This window comes from Lepisma saccharinum, chromosome 26, assembly GCF_977018435.1.
Source record: "Lepisma saccharinum chromosome 26, izLepSacc3.1, whole genome shotgun sequence".
Lineage (NCBI taxonomy): Eukaryota > Metazoa > Arthropoda > Insecta > Zygentoma > Lepismatidae > Lepisma > Lepisma saccharinum.
The window spans coordinates 25,415,032-25,429,507 of NC_139254.1; the positions used below are offsets into that span (position 1 = coordinate 25,415,032).

Consider the following 14,476-nt stretch of genomic DNA (forward strand, 5'->3'; position numbering starts at 1 on the left):
ACAGCGCAGCAAGTTCCAACGAGGATGGTGGCAGTGGCCACTGAAATTAATCGAAAAAGCAGAAAAAAACAGCTTCGCGGATAAAAGTGAGTACTAGTTTCTCCGTATTTATATACTACCGCGTCTCTCTTTTCCCAATCATGAATAAAATACATTGTTTTACATTTTCAGTGTTCTCAGAGTTACAAGGTAAAATGGGAACCAATAGATAAATGTGCATATGGCCCAGAAGGTAGCACCTTACTGAAGAAGTATGGTGATGACACACATTCTCTCCGACCGCATGTAACCTTTATACCAACAGTATTGTTAAATGGGGTAAGTAATTATCAATATTAAATTACATGGTGTGACCCAACTCTGCATGATATAACATGCTGTACTATGCTTAACTGTAATAATAATTGCATACTCTGTGTTAGCCAGTAATGTAGCAAGTATCATGGACACAAGAGTAAGGAAATACCATTGAAATTTTTACTGCAAATGTACACATTGTATCCAGAGGTCGGAAGTAGCGTGCTACTTGTAGCGTTGCTACTGTAACTAGCTACAAAATTTGTAGCGGTAGCTGTAGCGGTGCTACATTTTGAAGATTGTAGTTGTAGCGAAGCTACAAAATTCCTGTAGTTGTAGCGAAATTTTCGCTACAGCTACATTTTTCCTGAGCATTTTGAGGTAATTTTGGAAAGTGGCAACGGCGTCAAAAATAAACTATAATATTGCTTACTTTTGCAAGAGACTCAAAAAGACAAAGTCCATTACATGCAAATACAGATAATCTAGATTATAAATATCTTTATAACGCAGATTATAGATATCTGCGTAATTTATTTCATTAGCATCTGAATAATTCTAATATCCAGATAAGTAACTGGCATACATGAATATATTCTGGCTAATAGCCATTTATTTTATCTGCATCGCTATTTTGGGGAGAATCATGCCTCATTTGCTACACCGCCAGGAAAAAATGCCCCGTTTGCGCCACCCCTGGAACAAATCCTGTGGATATCTATGACGTAACAGACAGCAAAATATCGATATTTACTGTGTAAAACTCAACTTACAGTGCAAAAACGAGGGATCAATTTCCAACTAATCTGACAAAGCAATAGTGCCAGCAATCAATGGTTCAGTACGTTAACAGCATTGATCATTGTCAGTGTATAGGATCACACCGGCAAGAAATTATTGTTACAACAGCGATAGTGTTTGTGGAATTACAATTATTCTGGTCATAATATTTGTTCGCAAATTTTAAAATAACAGTATTTTTAGAACACTCGGATATACACATCAGTTTACTCAATATATTTTATCATATCGTAAAAAGAACGTATAAGTTATTGACTTTCCTGCAGAAATGACAATTTTCTTTGTTAATACAGTTTTCAAATTTATGGGTTTTTCCTACTTTTGCGTCCCTTTTCTGTAACTTTTTCTAATCATGGCAATGAGGTTGCATTGTTTATTTAGTTATCTTCTTATCTATGGCCGTTTTGTGCCACTTTTGACTAATTGTAAGAATGAGGAAGAATGATGAATGATGAGCAGAGTGGGGAATGGAGGAGCAGGAATTTCCCATCCTCCCAACTAGGCGTCTTTCCTACTATTTGTTTTGAGTCCACTTTATGCACAGATCAGCTGATCGAGACTGATACGAACCACCATGTACCCTCCGCTGGGTATCGCACCTGGGGCCCTTTGAATACAAGGTGACAATTACAATTCTCACTGTGTCGTCGGGGAAGCATTTTCAATGGAAAAACTTACGTAAAGAAATTGCTCCACCTGTTTCTCATTTATACCATTAGAAGCATTCCCCAGCTATCCTCAAGGTTCAAGAAAATATCCGCCATCCCCGAAATAACATTCTGTTTAAGTCAAGAAGATTAAATGGCTAAATATCACATTCTTATCTTATTCCCATTTTGCGCAACACGTTATAGTTAATTTCGATACTTGCGATATTCTTCCAATTAATTTTAAAAGGAAGTATGTCACATAAATATTTTTGATATGACAATAAGAACATCACGGATTCGTGTAAGACCTAGTTTTTTGAATTGATATGCCACTTACAAAGGTACTTTATTCTCATACACTTTATTAAAAATATGTAACTGAAGTAACACTGCTATAAAAATTATAGAATGAAGGGAATAATAGTAATAAATAACAGAATCTATTTTTCAGTACGTACAACTATCATACTAGGGCTTCTTTTGAATAGCCATATAGTTGTTTTAAGTTTTTAATACAGAAGTAACGCAAAAGTAGCGAAGTAGCAAGTAGCGAACAGGAGTAGCGTAGCAAGCTACTTTTTGGTAAATGTAGTTGTAGCTGTAGCGAAGCTACATTTTGGAAGAGTAGCTGTAGTTGTAGCGAAGCTACTTATAAAATGTAGCGTTCTGATCACTGATTGTATCTAAAGATATCTGTTTGACGGTTACGCAGATTAACTCTGATAAACTTACTTTTCATTTTTCCACATAAATTTCTTTCGTGGTCAATTTCGCCACCCGTCTGGTGGCGTGTACTGTCTTGCTGCAGCTGGCGTGGTTCCTTCTTCTTCCGCTTGTGCTTGTGGCGGGCATAGTGCTTCCTTCTTTTACCGTGCAACAAGGTTTTGACGCTGTAAGCCGCGGTTCCGCTCCCATCTGCTTTCGTGGAGCGGCGCTTGTTCCCATGCACAGGTGGACTTTTTTTGCAAACACTTGAGGCCTGTGCTTGGTTTCTTGTTGTAGGGGAGGAGCAGGTTGGGTGGGTGCGCATATTCCTGATAGCGGGAAGCCAGGTTTTATTGAGGGCCCCGGTGTTAGTGCTGAGGTCGGCAGGCATGGTCACTTGCATAAGTTTCCTTTGAAAACCTTTCCAATGTGGATTTTGCTTGCATGACTATTTTGCCTGAGTCTATGTTATGGTTTTCGTCTATGAGGTGGTAGGAAAGGCCTGTTCTTCTCCTCCCATGTCGGTGGTCAGCATCATGCTCCTTGAGCCTATCATCGAGTCGGTGCTTTGTCATACCTACCTACGTACTTGCCTCCACATGTGCAGGTGATCATGCAGATGCCACTTCTTGCATTAGGGTCGGTGTAATATCGCTTGAAATGGGTTAGGTGGGAGGCTATGGAAGGAGGGGGTTGGTCTGCTATCTTGATATTGTGCCTGGTTAGAACTTTTTGAATTTTCTTGGTTAAGCCAGGATGTCTGGGGAGGTCAATCCATTTTTCTTTTTTTCCTGGGGGCTTGGCTGGTTCATTTTTCTTCTTTTGGTAGTGTCCAGGAGGTGAAGGAGTTCCTGTTGGCTGTACCCATTGCTGATGCCAAGGAAGATGATATGATAGAATTCAGTTTGCAGGTCTTCGGGTTCCGAGGTAAGATTGATGGCCCTCTGGAAAAAGTTGATCCAAGTGTTGTTTTTCTGCTGTGCAGATCGACCGGAAACTTTGTGGATGTATTGCGTTCCTGAGTTGGGTTTTCTGTACACATTGGTCTTGAATTTGTCACTCTTTCTGCTTATGGTGAGATCCAGGTAGTTTAGTATGCTGTCCTTTTCTTCCTCTGGTATGAAGTGGATGTTTGGGTGAGCAAAGTTAAATAATTGTAATTGCTTGTGGTTTTTGTAAAGAAGAATGGAGTCGTCAGCATACCGTCTGTATGTACCCAATTCCAGAAAGGAGGGGTTTCTATTGCATTCATAACTACGTTGAAGAGGATAGCGGAAAGGGGGTTTCCCATGGCCAGGCCTTCCTCTTGATAGAAGTATTGGTCTTCTAACTGTAGGGCAGAGGTTTCCAGGCAAGCTTTCAAGAGGGATATGATTAGTTCAGTCTCATGCGAGCTTTTTGTGTTAGTTAATAGCCACTTCCTGGTCTCACTTGTTGCAATGCTTCTTGGTATGGATGGGTACATTTCCTGGACGTCTATGCTGGCCATTTATATTTTGTCAGCCCCCACGTATCCAGTGACCATTTCTTTTATTTCCTGGCTGTTTCGGACACAGTGTTTCAGATGGTGGTTGTGTTGACTGGTCTTTTGTTGTAACCACTTAGCAAGGCGGTTCCCTGGATGTTTGAAGCCGGCGACTATTATACGGAGGGGGTTCCAGGTTTCTGGGTTTTTGGAATGCCGTAGACGGCAGGGATATCTGGGTCGTGAACTTTTAGGTTTTTCCTCTCCTCTGTGAATAGGGGGGATGAGTCAAGAGCTGTTTTGATTTCTTGGCATATTTTGTTCAGGGGGGAGGAGTGAAGCAGCCTGTAACCTTCCGAGTTTTGAGTTTTTCTTTCATTTTCGCTGAATAAGCTTTCTTAGAGATTATTACGTATTGGTTTCCTTTGTTCCCACGCATGCACCAGAGGTTGTTGGAGGAGAGCCATTTTTTGAATTTCCGAAGTTTGTTGCTAATTTTGGAGTGTAGCTTGAGCATACCACGGGAAGCAGGGGCTGCATGTAGGTGCTCTTCAAGGATGGCTTCTCAGAATTTTCTTATGTTTTGCCTCTCTTCTGGCATTTTAGCAAGGAAGGTGGCTTTTTCCACAGAGGCTGTGATGTCCGGCACTGTTTTTTTTTTCTTGTAGTGCAAACTTGAAGCCAAATTTTAGGATACACTCGAACTCACTGGGGAATTCACAATTGGATAGGTTTATGATCTTTGGGTGGTTGTCTGGCTCGTGAAATGGATGGGGGTGGTTGCGGGGCATGGATTCCAGGTTACACCAAGCTTATATAATTTTCTTTGGAGGGTGTAGAGCTTGTCGTCTGTGAATTTTCTTAGCTTGCTCTTCAAAATTTCATCAAAGTCGAAGCAGCCCATGTGGTTGCTAAACTTGTATAAACTGAGAAACAACTTGTAACACACTTCACTAAGGGCACTGATTTCACTATACATCTGGTTTATTAGGGATTGTAACACACTAAACTGGCCCGTTTTTGCACTTTTGTCAGAGACGAGCTAGATATAGGTTTCCACGCAAGAAAGTCGGGGAGCACTCTTTGATTGCAGCACTTCTGAAGGAACAAAATATTGAGCTAATGCCTGCACAGTTTGAGCTTTGTACTTTTGTATTTCCGCCATTCCTCCAGGTTAGGGGGATGATTCACATTGTATCTAAAGATATCGGTTTGGCGGGTACGCGGAGATAGGTAATTAACTCTGATAAAATTACTTTTCAATTTTCTGCGTAAATTTCTTTCGCAATCGATTTCGCCACCTATCTGGTGGCTTCGTCAGGCGTGTACTGTCTTGCTACAGGTGGCGTGGTTCCTTCTTCTTTCGCTTGTGCTCGTGGTGGCGCTAGTTGATGTAGTTCTTTCACTTTCTGCCGTTCCCGTGGGGGTGTAGTGCTTCCTTCTTTTACTGCGCAACAGTGTTTTGGCGCTGTAAGCGGCGGTTCCTGCTGTCGTAGTCATGCAAGCAAAATCTACATTGGAAATGTTTTCAAAGGAAACGTACGCAATAGTGACCACGCCTGTCGACCTCAACACTAACCCCGAGGCTCTCAATAAAACCTGGCTTCTCGCTATCCGGAATATGCGCACCCACGCAACCTGCTCCTCCCCCATGACAAGAAACCAAGCACGGACCTTGCGTTTGCAAAAAAGCCCACCTGCACATATGGACAAGCACCACTCCACAAAAGCAGACGATGAGAGCGGGAACCACTGCGTACAGTGCCAAAACCCTGTTGCACGGTAATAGAAGGAAGCACTAAGTCCACGGGAATGACAGAAAGTGAAAGGACTACAAGCACAAGCGGAAGAAGGAACCACGCTGCCCGCAGCAAGACAATAAACACCTGACAAAGCCACCAGACGGGTGGCGAAATAGATTACGAAAGAAATTTACGTGGAAAAATGAAATGTAAGTTTATCAGAGTTTGTTTGCTAATGTACAGTTCGTAGTAACTTCAGCAGAAAGTGCAAGTTGAGCAGGATTTGAATCCAAGTCTGGCAAATCTTGCCATTGCTCTACGAACTGAGCTATCGAACCAGCCCTGACTTTGCTGATTTTTCACTTTCAGCTCTTGAAGAGAATCAAGTTTATTCAACATTATTCAAAATAAATAAACAAAATATCTCCAATAAGAAGTTTGTACAAGAAAAAGTGGATTTTATTTGTCATTTCAAAATCCTGGAAAATTCAAATTCTCTGACTTTTCCAAGTTTTGGTATCTATTTTCAAAATTCCCTGATTTCTCAGATTTTTGCTTGATTTTCAAGTTCAAGTTCTAACTTTAAGTAGGTTAGATATATTTTTCTTGCTTGATACATCTTGGCTGTATTTGCAAGATGTTGATAAAGATTTTATTGAATTAGCCCAGTATTGAGTTAGTTGCAATGCCTTGATATTTGCTGTTGTGAACATTTAGGATCCAGGGTATCCATCCCCAAAATGTCACATAAAGGTTACATTTTAATTTGGTTGTCTACTCTCAAATCCAAATTTCTGATTAAACTTCATTTGGGAATATTTAAGAAAAAAAAATATTGCTACACCAATCTGAAAGTTTTTTCCAATTTTATATAATACTGATATGAAGTTGCAAATGTTTTGGGAAGAATATGAATAATAACTTTATTATTTAATGTATGGAACAAGGCGACTGAACTCCTGTTTGAATTTCATGTGTGCTTTAACATCAGATCTAAATCAAAATGATCTATCAGAAACAATGATTGTCGTACATTTGCATGCTACATCAGGGTGGCGACAGACCTGGAAAACCGGGAAAAGTCAGGGAATTTGAGGTGTCAAAAAAAGTCAGGGAATTTCGTCTTCATTGACTTTTTAATTTTTTTTATTTAGAGATATCGTTATGGAACTCTGCATGGGAACAGAAAATTGTTATAACTCTGGCACTATGGGAGCAATCTACTTCGGATAAGTTTTATTTTTCAGCTAAAACGTAAGCGCATGCAACCGAGTACAATTCAGAAACGCCGGACCGAGGAAGGACGTTTGGGGGCTCGACCCCCGAATTTCAATAGAAAAAACAAAAATCTGAAGTTTGCCTCCTCTTCTCCCACTATTTTGGGGAGAAGGCGCAAACTTTAATATTAGTTTCAAAGATTGGACATTTCTCAAGAGAATGAAACATGTTTCATGTTCTTGGGTGCCATAGAAGTTGAATAATAAGCCAAAATGTGATTTTTTTTAACGAAAAATATGTACTTTGCATTTTCGGAGGTAAATTGTTGTAACTCGGGCACTATGGGAGCAATCTACTTTAGATAAGTTTTGTTTTTCAGATAGAACATCACAGCATACAACTGTGTACAATTCAGAACACCTAACCGAGGAAGGGGGTTTGGGGGAGCTCGACCCCGAATTTCAATGATAAAAACATAAAAATCTGAAGTTTGCCCCCTCTTCTCCCGCTGTTTTGGGGATAAGGCGCAAACCTTAGTATTCTCTTTAAAGAATGGACGTTTCCAAAGAGAATGAAACATGTTTCATGTTCTTGGGTGCCATAAGCCAAAATGTGAAACACTGTTTTTTACTAAAAATAGGTAATTTGCATATTGCTCAGAAAATTGTTATAACTCGGGCACTATGGGAGCAATCTACTTCGGATAAGTTTTGTTTTGCAGCTAAAACATCAGAGCATGCAACCTGTACAATTCAGAACGCCGAACTGAGGAAGGGGGTTTGGGGGGGGGCGACCCCCAAATTTTAATGAAAAACTATAAAAATCTGGAGTTTGCCCCCTCTTCTCCTGCTATTTGGGATGAAGGCGTGAAGTTTAGTATTCTTTTTAAAGAATGGACATTTCTCAAGAGAATGAAACATGTTTCATGTTTTTGGGTGCTATACAAGTTGAATATAAGCCAAAATGTGATTATTTTTTTTTTACGAAAACTAGGTAATTTGCATTTTTGGAGGAAAATTGTTATAACTCGGGCACTATGGGAGCAATCTACTTCAGATAAATTTTGTTTTACAGATAAAACATCAGAGCATGCAACCGTGTACAATTCAGATCGCCGAACGGAGGAAGGGGGGGAGGTTGAGGGCACGACCACCGAATTTCAATGGAAAAAACATAAATATCTGAAGTTTGCCCCCTCTTCTGCTGCTATTTTAGGGAGAAGGCGCAAATCTTAGTATTCTCTTCAGAGAATGGACGTTTCCAAAGAGATTGAAACATATTTCCTGGGCACCATACAAATTGAATAATGAGCCAAAATGTGAAACTCTATTCGGAAATGTAGCATGGATATGTTGCGGAGGGGGGAGAAGGGGGAGTATAGTAAAAAATAAAAAATAAGAAAATACACCAATTTAAAGAAATAACAAAATATTAAGGTCCCTACCGATTAGGCATAAATAGAACAATAATATCAGTAGTAATTTATTACATTAGTAACAGTGAGTCCTAACTTAATTTTCGGCGTAATCACCACCGTTGTTCTGGCATTTGTCGTAGCATGGCACTAAATTTTGTATGCCCATGGTATACGTATGTGTCTGACAAACAAAGACTGGAACTATCTCTACCGCAGTGTAGCTGTCAAATCCTTGCCCTGCCAGAAACCTATTCAGTTAAACCAGGAGATGAAAGTCTGTACATTAAAGGCCAGGGCCAGTGTGTACTCAGCTGTATGGGGTTGTACACATTCGATTGGCCTTCCGTGAATGGTCTGCACCATCGTCTGACCGTACTATCATTCACGACATCTGGTCTGCACACCTCACACAATTGCTGGTGGCTCTGTGCCAAATTCTGAGCATGAAATGTAGGCTACATCGCAGTCTGTGGGAGACTGTATGATAGCTGCAATCTTTAACCTAGAACTGTCCTAAAACATCTGCATTGCAACTGTACCAGATTACAGCTACATGCCACTTCTTCCTGCCTGCATGTGTGTGTGTCGCTCTCCAAAAACTAGTGCTGCGTATAGGCACCATTGGGGCTTTTTTCAGGATGCCCCTCATATATGAGCTTTCAGAAGCTTTTATTATTAGAGTGTTCCTGTTTTAATGTTTGGTTAGCTAAATCAGGTACCTATACAATGCAATTCTATAAATTCCTTGCGTTAAATTTCTAATACCTACATACCCTTTTTGTCAGCATTAAAGGTATAACTGCATGTTGTCAATTCCACAGTACTTCACTTGGATATACTGTACTGAAGCAGAAATCCCATTGATAAAGTAAGGAAATATGACACTTTATTTTGTTCGATTCAATTGTTTCACTTATATGCTAGAGTTAAGTTGTTTGCTTTACAGAGAAGAGAGAAGTATCTTTATGCATTGAAAAATGAGTCCGCACTCATGGTTCTTGCAAGCAGAGGGTTCCAAACCTCAGTGGAAATATCAACATATAATACAGAGAATGGATAAGGAGACTAATAAATTACAAATTGTATTTCTTAATCATTCACTCTTCACTCTTATCTCATTTAGTCGTAACTTTAAAAATAATCAAGTATTTTATTTTAAACTTACTGCATATGACAAAATTCCGTAATCAATCCTTCCCTAGCTTGTGAATTGTAATAATTTTCCAAATTCACTATTTTGCAGTTTGAATTCAAATCATAGAGAATAGAGGAATTATGTCAATTTCATAGAAGATAATATTGGTGCTTAACAAATCCATGCCTGGATCTGTATGAGTTTATTATTTCAATTTACAAAAACATTGATTTAGTGTAGTTTGTAATTGTCAGGGAAAAAATGTAAATTTTGTCCTGGAAAACCTGGAAAAGTCAGGGAATTTCATTTTTGCTTGTTTGTAGCCACCCTGTACATTGATTAACTAGTGTGAATAATTAATATTGTGGTGAATTTTTTATTTCTCTTACAGAGTCAAGATGATCAACCTTTTATACTAAAAGATCTGTTTGGTGCTATTTGTAAAAAGTATGAGGTAAGTAGCACAACTAGCCATAGAAAATTCTACAACCTGTATTTTATTTCTCATTGAATGTTTTAGTAGGAATTGGACAGGGTAACCAGTGCTTTGTAAGTTATTTGTAAAATTTAAAATAATTTTACAGATCTGATATTTCTACAATAGCCAGCAATTAAATATATTATTCTATCTTTTCGGAATTAATTTGATGAAACTAAAAATGTCGTAAAAATGATTTTCTAATATGAAGGTTCAAGCAAATTGCATCAAGAGTCGTGTGTAAATTAAATGAATGAATGCATCATAAAGCACTCTCCTTAATTAATACATGTGACCCTGATTCTGATTAGTAAAAGAAACAACTTTTAAAATATTTACAACTTAGAAGGACATGGATTGCATCTTTATAAAAAGCAACTCCGAGTTACCTAGGAACCAGTAGGTGAATGAACATGCCATTATAATTTTTTACAATGTTGCTAGACAAATTTTATAATATGCAGTGATATAGTAAAGTTATGCATAGTTATTCATGCACAGTTGAGCCTTCTTTATGAAAGCCACTGTGGCACAAGAATTGATTACTTTTTATTCCAATCTTGCATTAATTAATAAATTGAATTTTAAGATCAAATTTCATAGCTTATCTTGGTTGGATTCGTGGCTTTTATAACCTGTATTTGAAAGAAAGAAAAATTTAAAAGGAATGAGGGGCTGGCCTGTGGCTTATTTTTGATTTTGTCTACTCCTGGTTCCAATTGTTTGATGACAAGTAGGAATATTTTAGATGGCTATACTGCATAAGTGACCCTTGTGTTGTACCGTTCCAGTGAAAAAAAAAAAATCACTCTTGCTTCGGATTGGCACTGTGCATTTTTCACTTAGAAGTTCCTGTTCTGTGACATAATATAAACTTTCTTACGTTACTTACCATAGCTACTTTCCTGTATCAAAATCCATGATGTAAACACACAGTATTGCCAGGTCGAATTTTGGTTTTTAACGTGGATATGTTGCAAATTTCCACTAGATTCAACTTTCTTTATTTTGTGGGAACGCATCACATAACTTTGGGGGGGATGTGCCATTGGCCTTGGCCTATTGACAGGAGACAGGAAATAATGTATTCTTACGAATATATCAAGACTAAAAGAAAAATCAGTAAATTGGAGATACATGGCTCTACTGGTAAGGAGATCTGGAGATAAGTTGATCTGACTTCAAATAGAGTTCTTCAAAGGAAATACGTATGTTAAACATAATCAAAACCTGCATTTTTAAATTATGCCACAATTCAATATTTATGTAAATAGTCTGTACTTTAGTGCGGAATTCTGCCATTGTTTCATAATTGAAACAACCCTAAAATTCCAGAATAAATTACTATTGGTGATCAATGACAATTTGTAATTATTTACTGGTGGACATCAGATGTTTATAGATGACCAAAATGCAGGTATATAATAGCCATCTAAAAGACAAGGATGTTGAATTGACCTTTCCTAATAGAAATATGTATGAGACATCCTTGGAAAGGTTATGAATTAAGGATTCCAGAAATGTAAAATTTATGGTGAGGAAACATTGGGAAGTGGAAAAAAACGTAGTATTAAGTTTGAAAACCTCCATTGTAAACGAAACATAACGAACCTAATTTACGTCCAGATATAAGGTTAAATACCTAATTTTTGTTATGTTAAGCTGGTTGGATTTAGTTATCTTATTATAAATAATACATTTACAGTGTATTTATGCTAAGAGAACCAAACCTAACAACGTGGGCATTCCTCGAGTGACGTCAAAATGCTAGGACAACCTTGAACAATAAAATAAACAAAAACCATGGATTTCCCAAAGAAAGAAGAAAAACAATTTAAATTAATTAAAATAATGTACAGTTATTAAAAAATAGAAACTTCAATATCCAAAAATAAAATAAAATGCATAAAATGCCATAAAATCCCCATGGCCACCTCTGCTGGTTAACACACGACAAATTAATTATAAGAACTTTTTCCCAGTCACTACATTGACTTACTTGTAACTTTTCTTACCATTTCAGAAGTCGAAGCCTGCAGAGTGTGGCTGGGAGTGGTGATAAATTTGAAGTTTACAATGAAGGGAAAACAAAGTGTCTCGTCCTTGATTATAAACAAACGTTCATGGAATCATGTGTTGTATTGTGCGCTTGTTAATTGTAGGGAGAGTGATAAAAGTTGTTATTGTTTATTCCGAATGGTGCATTTTTTTTCCTGGGTGATGTATGGTATGTGTTTGAATGTTTATATAATGTACTGTCACGTGCAAAGAAAAGGTCAGCCAAGTTAAATTAAAATCATTTGTTGTTCTTTGTGTTGTTCAGTTGTAGAATTTAGTGTAAGATTATGGGAATATTTTCTGTGTACATAAAAGAACTGTCTTCCTTTTGTCTGCATTTATGATTTTTTAAAAAAATATGTATATTCTGAATTATAAGCTACTTGCAATATAAAACCGGACTTCCATATCAGTCATTTGTTCAGCTATTTAATCTGTTTGTATTTTGTGTGCAGTATAGTGAAATAATTCTTGTTCAGTAATGTAACAAAGGACATGTACTTATAACTTTTTCAGTGGTTTCTTGTATTCTCTTTTCTTTATGTTTAAATATAGAAATAATAAATATGTTATTGAATAGAGTATAACTACACTCACCAACATTTTAATATAAAATATGAATAACTCACCATTGTCTGTTGTAATTAACTATTCAATGTTTGATGACGTACTTTCCTTTTTCAAGAATAATGAAAAGGATGGAACTTTAAAGGTTAGGTTAAATATTAACTCTTTCCCTGGTGGCAAGATTACAAACTTGCTGTCTCTATCCTGGCGGGAAATTTAAACAAAATTAACCTAAAAACATATTTATTATTTGGCAATAGTAACAAAGATGAAAGCTTTTGTTATCCAAAGTGTAAATATCAGTAGAGGATCAATGAAAGTAAGTTTTAGCATTTTAGTAGTTAGTAATTTTGCTTCGTGTAACAATCACGGAAACATGAAATTTTACAAAGTGCTACACCACAACTTGAACACACAACACTTGTCTCTCTTCTAATGCCATGTTTCGAGCACACTACATTTTTTTCATAGTTGCACCCTTTTTCTTCTAACTCTGTGGAACATGGACTAGTTTGTGAACTTTTAGTCCACCCTGTAGGCGATGAGGTGGATCTTTCACTGGCGGTCTTTTCTGCTGCAACAGCGCATTTGAAGTTGATGCTGCTGTTTCTTCGCTGGTCCTAGTCAGTTCTTCTTCTCCATCCTGTTTGTTTAGATTTGTCATTATTTCCACACATCAGCACAAATTTCATTCACTACTCTTTCAAAATCCTGCAACTTGATCACCTGATTTCCCTTTTGAGATGCCATTCTTCTTTCCTTTGGTCTGCCGCAGAACTCTGTAACACAATAACAACAATGGGGATAAAAATAGACTTGCACTTCACAAAACAATGACTCAAAATGTTTCCAAGGTCAAGAGCCAATCTTCCCTCAACACTTGCAAAAGATTTTGCAATCACGTGGTTAGCTCAGACGAAGCACATGTGTCTGGGCGTGTTTTCACGCCCATGCCAGAGAAAGGTTGGATTCTCTTCGGCGTGAAAACATGCCCACGCCAGGGAAAGTGTTAAGGATATCCAAATTTCAAGTTATCCAATATCCATTTTGAATGCAACTGTGATCTGGAAATTTGCTTTTCAGCTATGTAGATTATTGAGCTATATAAATAACCGGACAATCCAAATATGAGTTATCAGAACATTATTTCAAATTTTGTTTATAATTTCATTCTTTAATTTCATTCTTGAAACAAGGAGTCCCGGGTTGATTCCCGGTGGAGGTACATAGTGGTTCGGATCCCACTTTAAACTGTAGGTCCAGTCCCGATTAGCCTTACTGTGCATAAAGTGGACTTCAAACAACAAATCAATCAATTAATCATTCTTGAAACATTTAAAAAAAAATTCCTTATTCAAAGTTATCATACAGTCCATTTTACAAGGTCGCCTTGTATCCTCTCCATCTGTTCTGTACTATTTTAGCCATTCCAATAACTTTATACAAATTAAGTTTAATAAATACCGAGGGAAATTAATCGTAATGACTACTACTCTGCTATCTCTCTCTTCAAAGAATTAAAATAAAAATTACATTCCAGACATAAGAAGCAACGCAACTCCCATTTCTAATTATTCAATATCAGTTTGAAAATGGCAGATAGTTGGGATTATCCATATATACATGTAAAATGTGCCCCGTGGATAATCTGAATATTCTATTTGGCTGTCATTTTTAAATAATTTATATTGGATTTTTAATTTACAATATCTTGTTGTACACTCCTGTTCAGACAAAGTGGCACATACTTCAACTGTCGAACCAAATAAATTGTGCCACTTTTTGTGAACAGGAGTGTACCAGGTGGCCATAATTAAAGCTCAGGTACGCAGACCCCTCTAGAACTCGTTTGAAGCAACTGATTGCGGTGAAACTTTGTATAGAGGAAGGGCATGCTGACAGAAAATAAAATAGTTCCAATTTTCACCAACCAGATGGAAATG

The 14,476-nt window shown here is 37.5% G+C and overlaps 1 protein-coding gene across 1 annotated transcript in view; it reads left to right on the forward strand.

Annotated features, from left to right (window-relative positions):
• The window catches only part of LOC145979749 (GILT-like protein 1), a 35,703-nt gene extending 23,309 nt beyond the window's left edge, over window positions 1-12,394 (forward strand). Inside the window, exons 4-6 of the mRNA XM_083112734.1 lie at window positions 172-318; window positions 9,822-9,884; window positions 11,932-12,394. Of these exons, the coding sequence (XP_082968860.1) occupies window positions 172-318; window positions 9,822-9,884; window positions 11,932-11,967 (246 nt within the window). The 3' untranslated portion in view covers window positions 11,968-12,394. The remainder of the gene's footprint in view (window positions 1-171; window positions 319-9,821; window positions 9,885-11,931) is intronic.
• The last annotated feature ends 2,082 nt before the right edge of the window (window positions 12,395-14,476 follow it).